Source organism: Anomaloglossus baeobatrachus, chromosome 2 (assembly GCF_048569485.1).
Source record: "Anomaloglossus baeobatrachus isolate aAnoBae1 chromosome 2, aAnoBae1.hap1, whole genome shotgun sequence".
Classification (NCBI taxonomy): Eukaryota; Metazoa; Chordata; class Amphibia; order Anura; family Aromobatidae; genus Anomaloglossus; species Anomaloglossus baeobatrachus.
Genome location: NC_134354.1, coordinates 771,664,810 through 771,688,852, shown reverse-complemented (window position 1 = coordinate 771,688,852; position 24,043 = coordinate 771,664,810). Strand labels below are relative to the sequence as shown.

The 24,043-nt window shown below is 47.9% G+C and overlaps 1 protein-coding gene across 9 annotated transcripts in view; it reads left to right on the top strand.

Moving 5' to 3' along the window:
- PICALM (phosphatidylinositol binding clathrin assembly protein) overlaps window positions 1–24,043 on the top strand; it is a 141,266-nt gene that overhangs the window by 18,755 nt on the left and 98,468 nt on the right. For all 9 annotated transcript variants that reach the window (XM_075337552.1, XM_075337547.1, XM_075337546.1 and 6 more), the window contains exons 2-3: window positions 9,292–9,434; window positions 17,530–17,605. In XM_075337552.1, the coding sequence (XP_075193667.1) occupies window positions 9,292–9,434; window positions 17,530–17,605 (219 nt within the window). The remainder of the gene's footprint in view (window positions 1–9,291; window positions 9,435–17,529; window positions 17,606–24,043) is intronic.

The window sequence follows — 24,043 nt, the reverse complement described above, 5'->3', positions numbered from 1 at the left end:
TGCCGCCGCCCCGCTCTTGCCGCCGCCCCGCTCTTGCCGCCGCCCCGCTCTTGCCGCCGCCCCGCTCTTGCCGCCGCCCCGCTCTTGCCGCCGCCCCGCTCTTGCCGCCGCCTCGCTCTTGCCTCTTGCCGCCGCCTCGCTCTTGCCTCTTGCCGCCGCCTCGCTCTTGCCGCCTCGCTCTTGCCGCCTCGCTCTTGCCGCTTCCTTGATCTTGCCGTCATAGAATCTCATCAGCCCCAACTGCCATCGCCTATCTCCGTTATGGGAAAGTCTTCACTGAATGCAGATTTGATCATGACTGCTCCTTTCTGGCAGAGAAGGAAGCAGACTTCTCTGATCAGATATATTACAGAGTTGATTTTCTATGTGTACTACTGATTTATGAAATAAAATAAAAATGATGGCTCCACTTTAATGCTTAGTATTTAGAGGGGGTTTCCAGTGGCTGCCATGTGGATCTGGCTTTGTCTGTTTTAACCATTTCCCTCCAAGGTGAAATTGTTTTTGCTTTTCTTATTTTCCTTTCTTTCTCCCAAAAACCATAACTTTTTTTTTTTTTTTTTCCTCCTTCCTTCGACGTACCTGTATGAGAGCTTGTGTTTTCTAGGACGAGTTGCACTATCAATTTACCATATATTGTATAGTTTTATAAGAAATCTGTAATCCACCTGCAATCTGCGCTCTCCCGCCCTAGCACTGCCATACCCCAATCATCAATAACCTGCCCGCTGAAACCACTGATTGACAGCTGGTCAGGACGTCCTAACGTCTGGACCGTCGGAGGCGGCGCTGGAGCGAGGGGCGGACTCTGGTGGGAAAAACTCCTTGTTTTTGTAGCCCAGGAAATCCCATTACAGTAAATTGATGTTTTAAATTCTAGATGGATATTTTCAGGGAATATCTTATTAGCGTGATCTGTCTTTAATGGTTTTATGAAGTCTCTGATTAATTTATTAGAGGTTATTATTTGTGAAGCAGTTTCCTCTGATCCTGAGAACAGAACATGTTTTCCAGATGTCCTATACAGCGGGGCTGTCCAGATATCCCGGGCCTAAAGTATAAGCGCCGTCAGTGACTGCGTGTACTCCATGTGCTGTGCGTCTGCCTGGTATAAAGTATCAGTGCACACCGGCTGATACCCGCCAGGCGACATCCCACCAGAACGGTCACCACTCGTCCTGAGATTCTCTTCCAGCATTAGAGGGATTGCCCTGACAAATGCATCCGAGCTCCTCCATATAGGCACATGCTGAATATGCATGTATTTTCATGGGAGTAGAGCAGGCCGTCTCTTGTAATATCTTATCCCCTTGTGAAACAGTGATTTAAAGAGGTTGTCTCGTCTTCTTAAATAGTTGTTGTAAAAAATAACTGTTTGCTATTTACCCATTATTACCCCATTCCTGACATGATGTTCTGTTATGTCATTTGTCGTGTCCCTGACTTTACATGCCAAGCCCGTATCTTTTCCGGCAGATGATGGCAAAATTGTTAAGCCATCATGTGCCTATAACAACTGCGGGTGGAGTTGAGCTATTCCTGCCATGTTAAATGCCATGTTAAATGCCATTATCAATCACTGACAGCTTAATTTATAGCATGCTGACGGGGGGTGCAAAATTCCACCAGTGACGTGATCGTGGGGTGCCTATGGGTTGCAATGACAGCCGGTGATCAACAGAAGACCCCCATGTCTGCCATTAAAGCCATTATTTAGCTGACGTTCGTATTCGTGCTATATATTCGTGATTTGTGCTATACATAGCAGTGCTAATGCACTGCTGGGTTTATGTAGCGCCCCTGACTACATCAGGGTGCTACAGGGAACTGCATCCTGTACCCCAGGGTGCAGAGCCCCCGCTCCCATGGTTCCAGGTTCCCATCAACAGTGTCACTGACATCCGCCCTACAAATCCCAACCACACCTCACACCAGGGCTGGACGGACAGACACACACCAGTGGGTTGGTCAGTTTGGAGCACGGCTGCCCACCTAGGGGTCAGGCAGACTGGTGGGAGGGGAGAGAAGGAGTTGAGAGTTAGCCCTCAGAGAGTGAGGAGCAGGGGAGTTGGAGCTCCCAGGGAGGCGACAGGTTGGGTCACAGACGGTGGTCCGGGACCACAGGAGTCTGGGACCGATATTAGGAACACTGGACAGGAGTGTAACAGGAGCAGTCTAGGAGGACGGTTGGCACCAGAAAGCCCAGCCACCTTACCGGTACCGAGCACGGCGGGGTACAGGACCCTAGATCGGGGAGAAGCTTCAAGCAACCTGATAATTAACCTTTGGAGGATAGTCTCTATGAACTTTCCCCAAGAGCTCAGAGATTGGAGGCGTCAGCACAACGCGGGGGATAGGGTTCTCCAAAATACACGACCCACTGAGATCCCAAGTTCCAGCTGCCATACACACGGGTAGCGGGGCCCCGAAAGCTTCAAGCCAAGGGGCCACAACTGTAAATCAATTTGTGCACAGAGACAGGGCTCCGGACTTACCAAGTGACACTGGTGGGAGCGGGTCCTGGACGGGCTCCCCCCGTAGAGACTTCGGTGCCTGGAGACTTTGGTTTACCATCTGTGTGTGTTTGCTTAATCCACCTGATCCAACACTACGACTACCGCAGTGAGTAATCTGACCCCCTGCACCCTGCTTCCCAAGGCCAAGCAAGCTACCCGTTCACCAAATCCCCACTGTCTGGGGCCTTCCCTACCTGCGGAGGGACGGACACCTGGCTGCCCCACACCATCAGTCCTGGTACTCCCATCAGCAGCGGCGGTACTCCCCTTTACTGCAACCCGCAGGTGGTGTCACGAACATTTATTCCTTGTCAATACCCTATTACATTTGAAGTGGCCGCAAGCCCCCGGGTCCGGAGACCCTCGAGCCACAGCAACCCCGGATCTGAGCAGTTCGACTACTGCTGGGGCAGCACATATAGAACACGTGATCAGACGATCGCAGGAAACTAACAAATACAGTAAAAAGTGAAGAAAATTTTTTCAAAAATATGAAGAAATAAACAAACATACTAAAGTTTAAATCGCCTTTTTATTTTGTTACATTTCCAAATTCTTTTTCACAACTTATGGTAAATAAAAAAAAAATACCGTATTTTTCGCTTTATAAGACTCATCGGATTATAAGACGCACCCCAAATTTAGACACAAAAAAGGTAAAAAAAAGAAAAATGGGGTCCATCTTATACTCCGGTGTTCTCTTAGGCAGCAGTGGTGGTGAAGCGGGGTCACAGGAGGCACAGGTTGTGCTGGCAAGCGCTGCGGGTCAGTGAGAGCGGGTCCGTGGTGGCAGGAGCCACGGGGTTCGTGGTGGCGGCAGCGGCGGGTGAGTCGTGCAGCAGGCCGGTGTAGTGAGTGTCCCAGTGTCCGCGGTCCCGGTTCAAATGATGGCTCAGTGAGAGCAGCGGCGGTGATGGCTCAGTGGTGGCAGCAGCAGTGACGGCTCAGTGGTGGCAGCGGCGGTGACGGCTCAGTGGTGGCAGCGGCGGTGACGGCTCAGTGGTGGAGCAGCAGACCGATGCCGTGTTTTCCCAGTGTGTCCGATTCAAGTGATGTCGCCCGGAGCGGCGCATGCGCACATGGAGCTCTCATCCAAGAGCTCCATCTGCGCACGCTCCCGGCGCCATCGTTTGAAAGTTGGACCACGGACAAACTGGGTAACTTGCTGCACAGTCGCCCGCCCCGCACGCACAGAGTGGCAGCCAGCAGGCTGCTCGCCCGCCCTGCATGCAAGCGGCCGGCTACCTGTGCTTGCGTGCGGATGGCAGCCAGGTGCCTGTGTGAGGACGGCAGCCATCTGCCGTCCGCACGGGCACCCGACCGCCCGGCCGCACACAGCGCCCGGCCGCACACAGCGCCCGGCCGCACACAGCCACGGGTAGCCGGCTGCCACTGCACGCAAGCACAGGTACCCGGCCGCTTGCACACAGGCGCCCGATCGCCGCACAGACAGGACCCCCAGGTACCGCTATATTCGGATTATAAGATGCACCCCCCATTTTCCTCCCAAATTATTTTGAGGAAAAGTGCGTCTTATAAAGCGAAAAATACGGTACATATATGGTATGTGCGTAATTGTGTAATATGAATCATTTTGCCCAGTCAATCTTACTGTACAGTGAACATGGTAAATAAAATACCATTGTAGAATTGCACTTTATTTTTTTTTGCCACTTGTATTTTTTTTTCCCTCCTTTTCAGTTCCTCACATGATAAAATGTATGGTGTCATTTAAAAAGTTCAATTTGTCCTACAAAAAAACAAGCCCTCGTACGGCCGGGTGGACGGAAAACTAAAAGTTATGGTTCTTGGAAGAAGACGAGGAGAAAACGGAAAATGGAAAAATGCAAAATTGGACAGTCGGGAATGGGATTAAAAAAAAAACAAACCTCCATTCTGAAGAATAATTTAGAAGAAGCCTTTCATTCCACAGATATAATTTGTGAAGGGAAAGTCGAGAACACTTATTTTGTCACCATTGCCTCCTGTAGCCCTATATTGTAGCCTCATAGAAAACACTAATGAAGACCACTCTAATCCATGTCCCATGGTGCATTCTCCCCGGCTGTGGACCCCTTTCTATGGGCCAGAATTGATGGCTGCTCTGTCCATGCAGCTTCCATCTTTCTGGAGTTTCCTGACTTGGTGAAAATTATATTTTTATTTTCCTTCAATTTTGCTCTTTTTTACTTTTTTTTTTTTGTTTGTTTGTTTTTTCCCCTCCCTTTTTCCAAAAGCCATAATTTTTTTTCTTACTTTTTTGTCGACGTAACTGTATGAGGGGCTGGGGGTTTTTTTTGGTTTTTTTTTGTTGGGCGTGTTGCACAAGTCCAACTGTTCAATGTTCAGGACTTTTTCCACCACTTACCGTACTCTTAACAAAGAGCTTAATGGCAAAATTCACAACAGGTTTTTGATCCATGAATTGCCCAATAAATTACGGGGTTCAGTTAGAATTGGTATTAAGTCCTCATCATGCAGTGCACATTCTGATGTCATGGGACCAATATGATCCCTAAGAATTGATCAGCAGTACTGCGCCATTATGAGGCTTCAAGCAGGATGTGGTCAGACGGAAGTGGCCACTGAGCTTAGTGTGTCACAGAGTGTCGCCGACTGGTTGTACAGAAATACAGAGAGACTGGAAGAGTCACAGAAAAACAGAGAAGTGGACGTCCTTTGGCCACTTCCCATACTGATGACCACTTCATTGTGAACAATGCTTTTCGAAACCAGATGGAGATTGACACACAACTCCAGGCACATTTCAGGGAGGTGAGAGGCTCCAAAGGTCACATCAGACCATTTGAAACTGTTAACATCTGTGTGCTAGATGACCTGCAAGGTACCGGACCACTCCACCTGGCACAGGTGTCTTCTACGCTGGGCGAGGGACTGGTGGCCTCAGTGCTAATCACTAATGAAAGTCACCGCCACCGATGTTGGAGACGTAAAGGAGAACTCTATGCATCAGCCACTGCTGTCACCAGATGAGCATGTGGTGGTGGCCATGCTGAAGTGTAGGCCGGTGCGTCTAGTCAGTACAGAACAACCCTACATTGTGTGAATGGTACAGTGAGCCTCAACTACTGGAATAACATAATTAATCCAGCCATTGTGCCTCAAATGGAGCGTCTGCACTTTCTCCAGACCTGAATCCCATAGAAAACCTATGGGATCAGCGGAGTTGCTGTGTAGAGGGCGTAACTCTGCATGCCAGATCCTCAGTGCCATCCTTCAAGAAGAGTGGGATGCCGGCCTCCAGACAGTAACTCCACTGGTGACCAGCAGGAGGCGTAGTTGTCAGCAGTAATTGATGCTTAAGGCCACATGACAAGTTATTGAGACTGTGACATTTTGGGGGTATATACACCACTCGTGTTGGCTTATGTGTCAATAAATTGTCCGAGATGAGGAAATCACCGTCGTTGATTCTACCTTAAATGATAAAATATCACTGTAGTGTGAATTTTATTTATATATTTTCCAGAAATTTCACCTGAAAGCCAAATATCCCGATTTTATTTTATTTATTTATTCCCCCCCGAGTGGTGTGTATGCAGATATATGTACAGCAGTACCAGTATCCTTTTGCAAGGCGTCATGTGAATACATAAATGATTTTGAATGGAGTCTTCTGTAGGGCCACCACTGTATGGCGACTCATAGGCACGCCACACTTGCGTGCATAGGCGACGGGTGCTGCCAGAGAGCAGCATTTAAATGGTTAAACAGCAATAATCTGAGCAGGCTCTGATCCCTGCTTCCAGGTGTAGGCTGTGCATAACACGGTCACATCTGCCCTGGATGGAGCAGGCTCACCTCCTGAACCTTTATCGCACGCTCGTTCAATCAGTTGTCAGGAAGGGGTTAATAGGTGGTATTCAGCGAGAGTCCGAGGTACGTGTCCTAACATGGCAATCCCTCCGCTTCCCCACCCCCCCATGACATGACTTATCTCCTCGCCTCTGTCAGACTTCGATTGATCACTAAACCCTGCGATCCATTGACTTTTTTTCCCTGTGTCTCCTGGCCATTGGAATTGGATATTAGCCAAAGACAAAGCGCTGTTAGATTAGTAGTTTAGGACACCTGCAGATGACGGCTATCTCCACCAAAGGAGGTAATGAGAAGTGTGAGAACCAGGAGCCGTCACGTCAGGGACGGCCGCTGCCAGGACACGGGTCCCTGAGGTCTCCTTTATGCTTGGGGGAAGTCCATGGTGCGTAGTCTTGGCTCAGCTCTCAGATGTCTTGGGTGGTGGTCCCTTTTATCCTACAGGTCCACGTGACAGATATAATGTCTTTTTGAAAGTTTTGTAAACTGTTCCTGCACCCTTTAGTACGTGCGTGGGTTCACAAGGACCCTATGACTACGCCCTGTAATTGGTATATAACCGTATGATGTGTGGCTCGAGGAATTTACCTTATTCTCCAGGAGACTCCTATTAGGTGGAGAAGGGCCACTCATGAGTGTAACAAAGCATTAAAGGGCTACTACTGTATTATGCTTTCACTTTTCAATCCATGGAGGCCGGACCTAATCAACATCTTCCGGGTCTGTAGAGCCCACAGCACTTTTAACGCAGTGTCCTTTTTCTCTGCAACCTTTGACCAGGATTGGCGCTGTGCAAGGAAAACTTCAAAGTGAATGTTGGGGTTTAAAAATAATTCTTGGGGGTTCCAAGGGGTCAGAAATTTACCTTTTATAAAGTGTTGGCGTATTCTATCCTGAATTCAGCAGCTAGACTCATCTTTCTATCCAGCTGCTACACAGGTCTTGACACCCTGTGCCAGCCAATGCACTGATTACCCATTTGCTTTAGAATGCAACATAAACCTAATCCCACTTGCCTACATAGTACTCCATAGTGCTGCACCACCCTACATCTCCTCTCTACCACCCTATCTGTGCTGTCTGATGTACTGCACCACCCTACATCTCCTCTCTACCACCCTACCTGTGCTGTCTGATGTGCTGCACCACCCTACATCTCCTCTCTACCACCCTACCTGTGCTGTCTGATGTGCTGCACCACCCTACATCTCCTCTCTACCACCCTATCTGTGCTGTCTGATGTGCTGCACTGCCCTACATCTCCTCTCTACCACCCTATCTGTGCTGTCTGATGTACTGCACCACCCTACATCTCCTCTCTACCACCCTACCTGTGCTGTCTGATGTGCTGCACCACCCTACATCTCCTCTCTACCACCCTACCTGTGCTGTCTGATGTGCTGCACCACCCTACATCTCCTCTCTACCACCCTACCTGTGCTGTCTGATGTGCTGCACCACCCTACATCTCCTCTCTACCACCCTATCTGTGCTGTCTGATGTGCTGCACTGCCCTACATCTCCTCTCTACCACCCTATCTGTGCTGTCTGATGTGCTGCACCACCCTACATCTCCTCTCCACCCTGTCTGTGCTGTCTGATGTGCTGCACTGCCCTACATCTCCTCTCTACCACCCTACCTGTGCTGTCTGATGTGCTGCACCACCCTACATCTCCTCTCTACCACCCTATCTGTGCTGTCTGATGTGCTGCACTGCCCTACATCTCCTCTCTACCACCCTATCTGTGCTGTCTGATGTGCTGCACCACCCTACATCTCCTCTCCACCCTATCTGTGCTGTCTGATGTGCTGCACTGCCATACATCTCCTCTCCACCCTATCTGTGCTGTCTGATGTGCTGCACCACCCTACATCTCCTCTCTACCACCCTGTCTGTGCTGTCTGATGTGCTGCACTGCCATACATTTCCACATTTCTGTTTCACCTACCTACCCATGTTCTCCACAGTGCTCCACTGCCCTTCAAATCCTCATCAGTGTAGTCCATTTTCCCTGTCCTGTCCATAGTGCTGCACTGCCCTATATCTTCCCACCGTTTATCATCTTGCCTGTCCTCTCCAGAGTGCTGCACCGTCCTATATTTCCCTCATCTGTCTACACCTCGCCTCTTCTCTCCATGGGGCTGCATTGCCTTACATCTCCTTCATCTGTCTACTACCCTATCCGTCCCCTCCACATTACTGCACCGCCCTCCATCTCCCTCATCTGTGTACCAACCTAGCTGTCCTCTCCATAGTGCTGAATCGCCCTCCATCTCCTTCCTCTGTCTACCACCCTACCCGTCCTCTCCACAGTGCTGCACCACCCTCCATCTCCTTCATCTGTCTACCATCCTACCTGTCCTCTCCATGTTACTGCACTGCCCTCCATCTCCCTCACAGTCTCTTATTATACCCATTTACTTGAACCTCTCTGCGTAACTTATTTTAATTTAATTTCCTAATTAACCAATTAAAAATACACAGCACGGTGCTTATAAACATAATTTGTCAGTTACTAGTATTCTTCTGTGATGGCTGATCTCCTGACCATCGTCTCTGTCTTCTGATTTCACATTTAGCTGTCACCATCCTTCATGTTGGACACCGGAGAGCATTGCTTGGGTCGGGGTGGTGAGAGCTGGCTATGCGCGCGCAAAGGGGGCTGGCTGTCTCATTTTAATATGTATAAATGAGAATTTCCTTATTTATTAGAGATGTACGTTGCAGATTTTTTCTTTACATTGTAATAAAATGTTCTGGCCAAATCTGTAATAACAAATGTGTGGTTGGTGCCGCTATCTGACTTATACAATGACAGACTGATGTTGGCCGCTTCGTTGAACAGTGTTTTATTTATTTATTTATTTAAATTATTAAATTAATTAATTATTATTATTAAAGTTATTTTTTTTTTAATTTTTTGTAATTTTTTTCAGATTTGATCCAGTGCACAAATGAGATGAACGTGAACATCCCACAGCTGGCGGACACTTTATTTGAAAGAACAACTAACAGTAGCTGGGTGGTGGTCTTCAAGTCTCTAATTACTACTCATCACCTTATGGTGTACGGCAACGAGGTGAGTGGTTAAGTAAGGGTTAAATCTATCTAATGCGAATGCTACATAGTTGCAAAAAAAAAAAAAATTGGGATGGCATTTCTTTTGTTAAGATGTTAAGGTTATCCAGAATATTGCAAGTTTTCCGTTCTCCACTATCTGTTCTCAAGAATGGGTCTTTGGCTGAGCATGAATCGACACGGCACCATTCATTCTCCATAGGACTGCTGGAGATCTTTGACAGGCCCCCAGAAGAATAGTCTCCAAACTTAGCAGCACCAGCTGTTGTGAAATGGCAAGTGTCGGCATGCCAGCCATAGTCCAGGATTGAGAACACCACCATAGTCAATGAATAGAGCTGCGATCTCCATGGACAATCGCCACTCCATTCCAACAGGTCATTTTAGACCACAACTTTCTGGATCGGTGAAGGACCCAATGTCTCTGTGATAACTTTCAATGTTGGGAATAATCCTATAAAAGGAGGCCACATTTCCCAGCAGCACCCTGCTTCTCCTCAGTGCTGCAGGCCTCTTCCCTCGTGTATTTACTCATAGAGATGGATCTTAACATGGACAGTTTTTATTGATATAGATGAGACCATTCATAGTTTTGAATGTGGGGGACTGTCACCCACTAGTTGACCAGTATTCGTGATTATGTCCAAACTCTGTTCATGGGGATAATTGGAGTCCGTGCTCGGCCCTGCATGCACAGCCGTCACATCTGAGCATACATCACCCATCACCCTGGATTGGAACTACTGCAAGGATGATCCACTAGCAACAGAGGGCATAGACCCCTTGGGGGTCATTATTAGGGAGGTGATGGCTGGAAATCAGTGTGTGTTTAAAAATCTGGTGTATTGCCACATTTATTCTGTAGATATGGAAAATTGAGAGCACCTCATGGTTTTTGGGATAACCCTTTAACAGCTAGACAGTGTTGTGCGACTTACATATTAGATCTTGTACCAGTAAATATTCTGCAAACCCGAGATGGCTATTCCTCGCACGTGATGTATTTGATGTAGTTTAGATCCTATTCTGTAGCTTTCCCTGCCTTTAATTACTGGCGTCTGTTTCCTGCTCGGCCCGCGTGCGATATAAAATCCAGGCTTCTGCTCCGTCCTCGCACTATTTGTAGAAGTCGCTTTGATGTTCGGGTCTCGGTTGTCAGTAAATTAAAAGCACACAAGAGTGAAGTTAGTGACTGCAAACAAAGGGAATTGTTGTGTTTTGTGCGCGACGGATACTCGGTCTCCGGGATGTGGACTCAACATGCATCTGATTAGGGAATGTAAACAGGTCTGGTCAAAAACGGCTGCACCCCTTCTTCACCAGAAAACAACTACCACCACTGTAATCAACGTTGATGATTTCTCTCTTAATGCCATTGTCAACGATGGCAGACTCTGTGTTTAGCTGCAGGTTTCCCTAAATGTGACATGCACAGACAGGTTTGCAGTGGCAGCAAATAGGCCAAGGTTTCTGGGGAATATGATGCATTACAAAGATGTCCGCAATGGTGACCACTCCAAGTCCTAACTGATGGAAGTGGATCATAACAGAACTGTTTCAAATGTATTATCAGCAGTAGCAGCACGATGGACAGTATGGAACAGTGCACGATGGACAGTATTGGGTGGTGTTGATGTGAATCCGGCATTGCACGATGGACGGTATTGAGCGGTTTGGATGTGACTCCAGCGCTGCACGATGGACAGTATTGAGCGATGTGGATGTGAATCCAGCCCTGCACGATGGACAGTATTGAGCGATGTGGATGTGAATCCAGCCCTGCACGATGGACAGTATTGAGCGATGTGGATGTGAATCCAGCCCTGCACGATGGACAGTATTGAGCGATGTGGATGTGAATCCAGCCCTGCACGATGGACAGTATTGAGCGATGTGGATGTGAATCCAGCCCTGCACGATGGACAGTATTGAGCGATGTGGATGTGAATCCAACCCTGCACGATGGACAGTATTGAGCAATATGGATGTGAATCCAGCCGTGCACGATGGACATTATTGAGCGATGTGGATGTGAATCCAGCCCTGCACGATGGGCAGTATTGAGCGGTGTGGATGTGAATCCAGCCGTGCACGATGGACATTATTGAGCGATGTGGATGTGAATCCAGCCCTGCACGATGGACAGTATTGAGCGATGTGGATGTGAATCCAGCCCTGCACGATCGACAGTATTGAGCGATGTGGATGTGAATCCAGCCCTGCACGATGGACAGTATTGAGCGATGTGGATGTGAATCCAGCCCTGCACGATGGACAGTATTCAGCGATGTGGATGTGAATCCAGCCCTGCACGATGGACAGTATTGAGCGATGTGGATGTGAATCCAGCCCTGCACGATGGACAGTATTGAGCGATGTGGATGTGAATCCGGCCCTGCACGATGGGCAGTATTGAGCGATTTGGATGTGAATCCAGCACGGGAATGAGATAAACATGGTCCAACTGAAATCAACACACTGATTTGTGCAGTTACACTTTTAGGCTGGAATTACTCCTGCAAGGTTTTGAGCAAAATGCATAATTGTGTCCAAAAAGGAAATGTATAATGGGGCGACTAATACTAATCTCTTGTACCCGCTGCTGGTGCATTTGGCAAATTTAGCCATAGGTCACTCTGTTGTTTTGTTTTGGTTTTTTTTTATGCATATTTCTATTTTTGGGCAGCTCTGCCAGGTTTGCACTCGTGAGGTCGGTCTTGCCTGATTCAGCATCGGGAAATCCACTTTTGCTTTTCCAGAGGAATTGAAGCTAAAGTGTCTGATCTGATTAGTGAAGACACCGTACTGATGAGTGTTAGAATTGTCTTGAATTGTAGGATCCACCTGTCCGGAGAATGGGCCGGATCTCTGCACTCCCAGCAATGCTCCGTCTGCTGACAGCAGGGGAGCGGCTATATATAACACTGGCCATTTACTGGTAGCCGTCTCCATTAGCCTGCTTTAGGAGAGGATATTGCGGTAAGCCGCTGATTGACAGCTGCTTGTTCCCTAGTCTAGAGTCAGGCCCCCGGGGATGAGGCAGTGTGAGTGCTGCTCCGGAGCACGCTCTAAAGTTATTTTGTTAAAGATATTTTGTAAACAACCTCAAAATTGTGATTGATTTATTTATTTTTTTTTCTTTCTCTCCATATTCTATATTGATTAGCCAAATAATTTTATATTCAACACAGCATTCCTTTTAGATACATGTGTTTTTTGTTTTTTTGGGGGGGGTTTTTTTTTTTTTTTTAGTTTTGAGGGCAACCAACTTGCCTACTTTATTCTTTGTAAGCATGCCCTGAGGTCTGGGCGGAGGCAGGCAGGAGGTGAGCTTTGAACTTGCATATTGTGAATGGTGGGTCCTGTGTTTACTGTATATAGAGGTGTTATCAGTCATTGTATAAGAGGAGGAGGAGGTGACCTGTGACATAACCTATTGTGGATGCTGGGTTACCTCCTGTATATAGAGGTGTGATCAGTCATTGTACAGGAGGAGGAGGTGAGCAGTGACATCACCTATTGTGAATGGTGGATTCTGTGTTATCTACTGTATATAGAGGTGCTATTAATCATTGTACAGGAGAAGGAAGTGAGCTGTGACATCAGCTATTGTGAATGGTAAATCCTGTTATCTACTGTATATAGAGGTGTTATCAGTCATTGCACAGGAAGAGGAGGTGACCTGTGACATCACTTATTGTGGATGCTGTTACCTACAGTATATAGAGGTGTGATCAGTCATTGTACAGGAGGAGGTGAGCTGTGACATCACCTATTGGGAATGGTGGTTCCTCTGATCTTCTGTATATAGAGGTATGATCAGTCATTGTACAGGAGGAGGTGAGCTGTGACATCACCTATTGTGAATGGTGGTTCCTCTGATATCTTCTGTATATAGAGGTATGATCAGTCATTGTACAGGAGGAGGTGAGCTGTGACATCACCTATTGTGAATGGTGGTTCCTCTGATATCTTCTGTATATAGAGGTGTTATCAGTCATTGTAGAGGAGGAGGAGGTGAGCTGTGACATCACCTATTGTGAATCCTGTGTTATCTACCGTATAAAGAGATGTTATCAGTCATTGTACAGGAAGAGGTGGAGGTGAGCTGTGACATCACCCTTGTGAATGGTGGATATTCTTATCAGTCATTGTGATATGAGATGAATGTTGCTCTTTGTTCTTAGCACTAAATGACGTCTTTCAGGAAGTGTACGGTAATTTGAGTGCTTTTTTAGCTGCAGCAAATTTTTTATTTATTTAATCTTTTTTTTTTTATTACTCCCCACACTTGTTCTGTTCTCCCGAATAGGCTGGGATTCTTTTTTTTTTCTTTTTAATTAAAATGTAGACCCTGCTTATCTTTAGAAATAACCGTACAATTGGACTATTAAAGTATGTTCTCGATGCATTTTCCTCTTGGGCATTTTTGTCATCCAAATGAATGGGGGGGAATTGCATGAAAAATGAATGCAAAAAAACTTGTCAAACTTATTGATATTGCACAGCATTTTTCCTACCAATAATCCAGCAAATGATATATATTTTTTTTTAATATACTCCTATCTGCGTCCATGACTTGGTAGCTGTCTCCCCCATATATTGGGGTATTCCTCCATGTGTAATATCTGCTTGGTTCCTCTGTATACAGATATATTGGTTTCGGGTTGCCTTTACGGTTTGCTTGTGCCTTCCTAGTCCGTGGCATTACTAGGTGTGGAGTGAAATGTGATCGGTGCACATCTGCTCCGGGTCAGGACTTCGCTCATTAGTACCTGGCCGTCCTCGCGCCTTCACGTGCTTTGTGTGGCCGCACCTCGCTGCTGTCAGTGATCGCTCAGCTCCTTATATTCCTCTCTATAGTCTCGCTGAAATGAGAGAGAATAGATGCCAGTTTCCGAGGTAGGAAGGAATGTATCCTGCGGGTGATGGGAGCGGCAGCGCCCGGAGCAGCTCACTTTGTTCATTCTGTAGATATCAGTTTAATGCTTTTGCTTTTAAAAAGGAAGGAAAAGAAACCCTAAAGATGGCAGGCGGCCAAAATAGGATGATGTACCTGGAAAGGGAGAACCAGGGAAGCATTGTGCGGATTGTGGCTCTACCAGTCTGTGGTCGGCACCGTTATTGCCTATGAATCTAGCAGAAGTGTAAAGCGTTAAACATCGGCCTACAGATTGTTCATTCACCGGCTGATCGTGTGCAGAGCGGAAAATATTTGTTGCAGGTGGTGATGAGCGAGCGTGCGGGCTCTCAGGCACGACTCGAGTATAGGACATAATGCAAGTCAATGGGAAACATGAGCATTTTTAAACTCTGACGCTCGATCATCATTAGTTGTCTGGTTTTTTTCAACTTTAATACCACAAAGATATTTGTAAAAAGAGCAAGAAGAGCATTAATTAACCCCTGCTGATCCAGCACCTGGTCTCCGCTGCTCTGTATACAAGTCTGCAGTGGTGATGTCAGGTTGCTGTACACGTGATGTCATCAGTGTAGACATACAAAGATTACGCCTGATGAGGACGCCGATCCGTCATGAAACCTTTGCTTAAATTGTCTCTTATAAGGCTCTGCCTTTTTCTGTTAACCCTTTACAATTAAGACCCAGTCCTTTGCATTAGGTGCCGCCCAGCTTTTGGTAGTATTGCCCGGTCCGGTGGCGCCACGCCCTGTTGCCCGGTCCGGTGGCGCCACGCCCTGTTGCCCGGTCCGGTGGCGCCACGCCCTGTTGCCCGGTCCGGTGGCGCCACGCCCTGTTGCCCGGTCCGGTGGCGCCACGCCCTGTTGCCCGGTCCGGTGGCGCCACGCCCTGTTGCCCGGTCCGGTGGCGCCACGCCCTGTTGCCCGGTCCGGTGGCGCCACGCCCTGTTGCCCGGTCCGGTGGCGCCACGCCCTGTTGCCCGGTCCGGTGGCGCCACGCCCTGTTGCCCGGTCCGGTGGCGCCACGCCCTGTTGCCCGGTCCGGTGGCGCCACGCCCTGTTGCCTGGTCCGGTGGCGCCACGCCCTGTTGCCCGGTCCGGTGGCGCCACGCCCTGTTGCCCGGTCCGGTGGCGCCACGCCCTGTTGCCCGGTCCGGTGGCGCCACGCCCTGTTGCCCGGTCCAGTGGCGCCACGCCCTGTTGCCCGGTCCGGTGGCGCCACGCCCTGATGCCCGGTCCGGTGGCGCCGCGCCCCATTCCCCCATTTGTTTGTTTTTTTTCTTGAGCATTGTAGCTGGTGTAGGGAGCCTTACTGCCAGTGCTCTCTTGGTCTCATATATGTAGATTAGATCTTTAGCATATCCCGTCATGTTTCTGACCTCTCTAATGGGACGGACATTGACTCCAGGACAGCTTCCCCTATGGGTGGCCATATGCACATATTTACTATGTGTTTTTTTTCCTTCTGGCCTCCTGTAATCCATAGTTGGACATTAGTGTAGATTCCTCAGACAATATATATCCTATAACATTTTACGGCTATCTCCGCTTCTGCCGCTCCCCCTCCCCCCCCCCCCACACTTTTTTTTTTTTTTTTTTTTTTTAATAGCGTTGAGGTAAATCTGGATTCAGTAGAGATTCAGTAGAGATTCTTCATGTTGTTGCACCCCCGGGGTGTGTGGTGGGATTATTCTCAGCAGTTCCTCCTCCTTCTCGCCCGGTTTGTTCACTTGGTCTATTGGCGACCGGAGCACAAACACGTGAATGTGACAGAACCTGCTCCGGCCGCAGCGCCGGTGTGACAGGTCAGGCCGGCTCCGCACTGCTGCTATGGACACAATATCAGTGCTAGTTATTTACCAGTATATACCCGTCCTGCACTGATCGCTGGGGAAGGTCATGACCTTTATGTACCCAGCACGCCCCATCTATAGTCACTGGTCAGTATTAACGTCAGTACTGTGTGTGATTTCTACTCATTGTCTCATGCATTACACCAGAGATCATCATTTATTGTCAGTATACCTCCATCAACATACTGACACCTCACTTTAGTTTTTTATGTGGTGGTGCGGATTATCTCTGGGGATCTTCCTGGTGGGATTCCTAACTTAAAAAGTGGTTAAAAATGGTAATCGAACAAGTGTTACTGTATAATTCAGTACATGGTGGAGTTACGGATCCTGTGTTGTCCATAAGGGGCGATTATTCTATTCCAAGCTCACCCCCAAGTCAATTATTTCAGGCGGGCTATTAAACGTGTCTGTGTATCAGAGTTGTAAATCACCAAATGTGGCTGAAAGTTTGTCAAGTATTGGAAACTTTGGATAATCACAGATTCGACCTTATTATCACAGTCTCATTCTGCAACACCTCTCCTACATAACACACTTATTGATTTTAATAGAAACCATGTAATACTTCATGTCGCCTGCGGAGGCAGTGCTGCAATTGGCTCATTGTGTCATGACTTTTTTCTTAACCTGTGGGTGTTACGAAAAATTAGGGTTTTTTTTTTATTTTTTTTTTTCTCCGTTTTCAGGTGATGATTATTTTCACATTTGTAGATTTGTGCACCTTTTAGGCTATATGTGCTCATGGGAGTTCTCACCTGCGGATATAGCCGCAGTTACGTCCGCAGGTTTCCCGCAGCTGATCCCCGGAATCCGCAGCTATCCATTGCTGCGGGATTCCAGCAAAATATCTGCAGTAAACCTGCGGACATTCATTCGACTTACCTGCGGAAGTCCCAGCCTCTATCTCCATAGTGGAGGGGCAAGACATCCGCAGATATTTCCGTAGGAATAATTGACATGCAGTTACATGCTGCTGCGGGACATCCACAGCATATTCAACAGCCGCACATACCGCAGCATGGAGACACACTCCCCATGTCCCATAGGATAACATGGGGAGTGTCTGTACTTGCTAAAATCTGCGGATTTATCTAGAAAATCCAGATAAATCCGCAGGTTTTCCACTGCAAAATCCGCGGGTACACAGTCCCGTGGACACAGTCTTATAGCAATTTTTTGTCGTTCGTCTGGCTTCATTGATGAGCATGAGCTCTCTGTATGTTAATATCTGAGTTCAGAGAATTTGTCACTTTCTTTGTGTCTCACGTTTTTTATTTATTTTTTTCGTTTTTCCTAATCTTATTCTTTTCCTCTTTGTAGCGCTTCATCCAATATCTGGCGTCACGAAATACACTGTTCAATCTAAGCAATTTTTTGGACAAAAGTGGACTTCAAGGTAAGTTCTGACGCCTGTGGTTTTTGATATTTCCCTCTTTTTAGCTCTTTAATTATTCGCTTTGAATTTTCTTTTTTTTTTCCCTCCTATTTAACCTCTTCACGACACATTACCTACTGGGTACGTCATGGATCGTGTGAGGTTAATACGAACATATCAGTTAATTTGAACAGCTGATGTGTGTGGCAGGCGCGATTAGAATTGCGTTTCACCCGCGCCTATTAACCTCTTACATCTTGCTGTCAAATTCTGACCGCGAGATGTATCAGCGCGCTGCCAAGAGAATAACTTACCCACCCCCATCGGAAGTCATGTGATGTGATCACGGGACGTTCGGTGGCTGCCATGTTAGCAGGGGGTCATGTGATGACTCCTGTAGCTATCATGAGTCACTTTCTCTCACTGCAGGCAGAGGGCAGTGTGAGAGTAGAGCAGCTTTTCTCCAGATCTCAGCTGTATAGCGGTGATCTGGAGAAATAGAAGAGCGATCAGACTGCTGATCGTTATAGTCCCTTAGGGGACCTAGTAAAATTACAAAAAAAGTTTTAAAAAAATTAAAAAAGCCTAAAAGTTCAAATCACTCACCATTCGGCCCATTGGAAGTTAAAAGATTAAAAAATATACACAAATTTTTGTATCGCCACATTCAGAAACGCCCGATCTATCAAAATATATAAAATCAGTTAATCTGGTAAACGTAGCAAGAAAGAAAATTCCAAACGCCAAAATTACTTTTTTTTTTTTTTTTGGTCGCCGCAGATTTTGCGCAAAATGCAATAACAAGCTGTCATAATGTAGCATCTGCGCAAAAATGGTACCGTTAAAACAGTCAGCTCAAACCACAAAAAATAAGGCATCACTGAGCTACAGATCCCAAAAAATGAGAACGCTAGGAGTTTTGGAAAATGGTGTGAAAAGTGCACCACTTTTTTTGGACAAACTTGTGAATTTTTTTTTTAACCCCTTAGATAAAAGTAAACCTATACATGTTTGGTGTCTACGAAACCGTACCAGCCTGAGAAATCACAGCGACACATCAGTTTTATCATATTGTTAACATGCTGAATAAAATATCCCAAAAACTATTGTGATATCGCAGTTTTTCCGCACTTGAAAATGTTTTCCTTCTTTCCGGTACACTATATGATAAAACTTTTATGGTTTCATTTAAAAGTTCAACTCGTCCCGCAAAAAATAAAAGCCCTCATATGGCAAGATTGACGGATAAATAAAGTTAAAGCTCTCAGAAGAAAAAAAAGGGGAAAAAAAAAGGAAAATCGCCCGGGGGTGAAGGGGTTAAATGCTGGAGATATGGTGCTTTTTATTAAGTACCTTTTTACTTTTTAATGGTCTTTAACAATGGGGTGTTACTGCCCAGGGTGCCACATATGCTCTGTGCAGGGATTACCGTATTTTTCGGACCATAAGACGCACTTTTTTTCCTCCAAATTTGGGATGAAAGTGTGAGGTGCGTCTTATTTTCTGAATGTCAAAGCGGGGTACCTGTGGGGAGGGAACGGCTGTGGAGTGGGATCACAGGAGGCAGGGAGGGTCGCTGCTGCAGGAAGCCGGCAGGTGGAGAAACCACGTGTGCCCGCTGTTTAACCCCTTAACGACCCATGACGTACTAGATACGTCATGGATCGTGTGCCGGTAAGCCCCGCCCCCTGCCGCCGGCAGGCGGCGGCGAGACGCGCACATATCAGCTGTTATCAACAGCTGATATGTGTGCCTGCTAGCCGCGGGTGGAATCGCTTCCACCCGCGGCCATTAACCCCTTACATTTCGCTGCCAAAGTCTTGGCAGCGATATGTATATGGGCGCCGCCATGACAGTGACTTACCCCGCCCCCACCGGAAGTCACGTGACATGATCACGTGACTTTCGGCGGTTGCCATGGTAGCACAGGGTCATGTGATGACGCCTGTAGCTAACATGAGTCACTTCCTCTCAATGCCGGAATACAGCCGGCATTGAAAGTGAAGCAGCAAATCTGCAGTTCTCAGCTCTGTAGCTGAGATCTGCAGATAGGGCAGAGCGATCGGATTGCTGATCGCTATAGCTCCCTAGGGGGACTAGTAAAATAAAAAAAAAGTAAAAAAAAAGTTTTAAAAAATTAAAAAAAAATAAAAAAACCTAAAAGTTCAAATCACCCCCCTTTCACCCCATTGAAAATTAAAGGATTAAAAAAATAAAAAAACCCACATATTTGGTATCGCCACGTTCAGAAATGCCCGATCTATCAAAATATAAAATCAATGAATCTGATCAGTAAACGGCGTAGCGGCAAAAAAATTCCAAACGCCAAAATTACGTTTTTTTGGTCGCCGCAAATTTTGCGCAAAATGCAATAACAGGCGATCAAAACGTAGCATCTGCGCAAAAATGGTACCGTTAAGAACGTCAGGTCGAGACGCAAAAAATAAGCCATCACTGAGCCTCAGATCCTGAAAAATGAGAACGCTACGGGTTTTGGAAAATGGCGCAAAACGTGCGCCACGTTTTTTGGACAAGCTTGTGAATTTTTTTTAACCCCTTAGATACAAGTAAACCTATACATGTTTGGTGTCTACAAACTCGCACCGACCTGAGGCATCATAACCACACATCAGTTTTACCATATAGTGAACACGGTGAATAAAATATCCCAAAAACTATTGTACAATCCCACTTTTTTTGCAATTTTTCCGCACTTGGAATTTTTTTGCCGTTTTCCAGTACACTATATGGTAAAACTTATGGTTTCATTTAAAAGTACAACTCGTCCCGCAAAAAACAAGCCCTCATATGGCAAGATTGATGGAAAAATAAAAAAGTTACGCCTCTCGGAAGAAGGGGAGCAAAAAACAAATACGCAAAAACGGAAAGTGCCCGGGGGCTGAAGGGGTTAAAGTAAAGGAATATTCATTAGCTGCTCCCCGCCCACCTCTCCTCTCTTCAGTCAGTGACTAGAAGCAGGTGTGAGGAGCAGCAAATCAATAGTTTAATGTAAACAGCAGACACACGTGGGTGCTCCAGACGCCGGCTTCATGCAGAGGCTGGGGAGACTGTGTGTCCGCTGTGTAGGAGGCAGGAGCAGGGTGTCGCTGCAGTTATGTCTGGCCCGGAGGACGTGTAGATCACTGCAGTGTCTGGGCCAGAGCACGGCTCACAGCACAGCCGCAGTCTCTGTGCTGAGGGCTCACATTGCTTTCACTTTGCTCCTGCCTTTGCGCTAGAAACAAAGTGTCCCGTAGCTGACAAGGACCTGCAGTGATGTAATGCAAAGGGGTGGGCCAGAGCAGCACAGAACACTGTGCCCCGCCTCTTCATTACATCACTGCAGGTCCTCAAGATATGGGAGACTTTGCCTCTAGTGCAGAGGAAGGACCAAACAGTTAGGTGAGCATCACATCTGTAAAATTAAGGCAATAAATAAATTTAATATACAAAGGCATTACTGTACACCTGGACGGGGTTGGATCATTTTATTTAACAGCGTCAGCAGCAGACCCACCCCCCCATAACAGTGTGTCATGACCACATTTTTTTACTTTAATTTTTTTTTCTATTTTTTCCTCTTCTAAAAAAAAGAGTGCGTCTTATAGTCCGAAAAATACGCTATATAGCTAGGGCTCAGGAAGTATACGGGCCCCATCCATTGCTGGTGCTGGTCTTGGTATATTGGTGACTGTCACTGAAGGAGCTTCATTCAAATACCTTTTCAAGGGGGCTGTAGGGTGTTTTTTGTGTTTTTTGGTTTTTCTTTTTCGCTCCTAATTGGGAGACCCAGACAATTGGGTGTATAGCTACTGCCTCCGGAGGCCGCACAAAGTACTACACTTAAAAGTGTAAGGCCCCTCCCCTTCTGGCTATACACCCCCCGTGGGAGCACGGGTCCCTCAGTTTTTGCTTTGTGCGAAGGAGGTCAGACACGCACGCATAGCTCCACTGTTTAGTCAGCAGCAGCTGCTGACTGTCGGATGGAAGAAAAGAGGGCCCCCAGCATGCTCCCTTCTCACCCCACTTTCTGTCGGTGGTGCTTGTTAAGGTTGAGGTACCCATTGCGGGTACGGAGGCTGGAGCCAACATGCTGATTCCTTCCCCATCCCCATTAGGGCTCTGGGCGAAGTGGGATTTTACCGGTCTCCAGGCACTGAGACCGTGCTCCACCCGCAGCCCCTGGAGAAGCCGCTGGATATGGAGCTGAGTATCGTCAGGGACATGGCCCTGCTCCGTCAAGGTACTCTGTGTCCCCGTGCATACGCGCGCACACCGCAGCATTGCTGGGTGTGTTAGTGCGCCGGGGACAACAGCGCTGCTGCGCTTGTGCCATTTCCTCACTTCAGCTTAGCTGAGTGGGTAGACTCAGGGGGAACGGTCGCGCCGGCCGCTGGGACTGCGACGCGGCTGGGACTTGTGGTGCGCCGGGGACTTCCGCGCTGACCGTGCATATATCACGGCCGCGCTTATTACTACAGTCCCCGGCTTCTGCGGCCTAGTTCGTTCGTTCCCGCCTCCGCACCTGCCAGTCAGGAGGAGGGCGGGACGCTGTACAGAGCATCAGCGCTGAGGGCTGGAGTCTTTTTTACATACTCCAGCCCTCACACCAGGCACAGTAGGACGCAGTTTCCCGCACTTTTGTTTGTGGCACGCCCACGGTCCGCCCCTCTTCACAGAATGCCGGCAGCCATTCCTGCCTGCACGCTGAGCTGCAGAGGGGAGACTGGGAGACCCAGACACGGGATTCTACGGCCTCATACCCGCTGTTCAGCGGACGGTAAGCAGCCTCAAGGGCTCACCCCCACTTGTGCCGTTTGTATACTGAGTATTTTGTGTTTGCAAATACTTTGTACTGTACAGTCGCTGGTGATTCTCGGCTATATACCCTCCTAGATTACAAGGAGGCAACAGCATGTCGTCCGCAAAACGCAAGGGTGCCAAGGCACAGACATTATATGCTGCCTGTACCGCATGTGGGGCTGCTCTACCGGCAGGTTCCACTGACCCCCATTGTGTGCAGTGCTCGGGCCCTGTGGCACTTGCACAGCCGGGGCCTCTGCTGGACGTGACCCAGGGTGTACCACCTGTGAATGCTGTCCAGGTGACAGGAACGGAGTTTGCAGCTTTTGCTGACAGATTGTCTATGACCATGTCAAAGATTCTTGAAACATTGCAGTCTAGACCAGTAACTCAGACCATGGGCACTGTTGCATCATTGCTCCCTGGTCCCCCTCAGCTGGAACACTTCCAAGCTCCGGGGGTGTCACATGCACCCCAGGGTGACGACTCTGACTCGGACGACAGTCCCAGACAACCTAAGCGGGCTCGTTATGAGGGGCCCTCAACTTCGTCTCACTGGTCAGGGTCCCAGCGGGACGAATCTATGGGTGATGAGGCGGATGTAACTGATCAGGATTCTGATCCTGGGACCGCTCTCAATCTGGATACACCGGATGGTGACGCCATAGTGAATGATCTTATAGCGTCCATCAATAAGATGTTAGATATTTCTCCGCCAGCTCCTCCTGCGGAGGAGGCAGCTTCACAGCAGGAGAAATTCCATTTCAGATATCCCAAGCGTAAATTAAGCACTTTTCTGGACCACGCTGACTTTAGAGATGCAATCCAGAAACACCACGCTTATCCTGAGAAGCGGTTTTCTAAACGGCTTAAAGATACACGCTATCCTTTTCCCCCTGACGTGGTCAAGGGTTGGACCCAGTGTCCCAAGGTGGACCCTCCAATCTCCAGGCTTGCAGCTAGATCTTTAGTTGCAGTAGAAGATGGAGCGGCACTTAAAGATGCCACTGACAGGCAGTTGGAGCTCTGGCTGAAATCTATGAAGCTATTGGAGCGTCGTTGGCGCCAGCTTTCGCAGCCGTATGGGCACTCCAAGCTATTTCAGCTGGGCTTATACAAGTCGACTCGGTCACACGTACATCTGCTCCGCAGGTGGCACCATTGACCTCTCAAATGTCTGCATTCGCGTCTTACGCGATTAATGCTGTCCTAGACTCTACGAGCCGTACGGCGGTGGCGTCGGCCAACTCTGTGGTTTTGAGCAGAGCCTTGTGGTTGAGAGAATGGAAGGCAGATTCTGCTTCCAAGAAGTGCTTAACCAGTTTGCCTTTTTCTCGTGACCGATTGTTTGGGGAGCGTTTAGGTGAAATCATTAAACACTCCAAGGGTAAGGACTCATCCTTACCTCCATACAGACACAACAAGCCCCAACAAAGGAGGGGTCAGTCTGGTTTTCGGTCCTTTCGAGGCTCAGGCAGGTCCCAATTCTCCTCGTCCAAAAGGACTCAAAAGGATCAGAGAGGCTCAGATTCTTGGCGGACTTAGTCACGCCCAAAAAAGACAGCAGGAAGAACCGTTACCAAGACGGCTTCCTCATGACTCTGTCTCCTCTTTCCGCATCCTCGGTCGGTGGGAGGCTCTCCCGCTTTGGCGGCA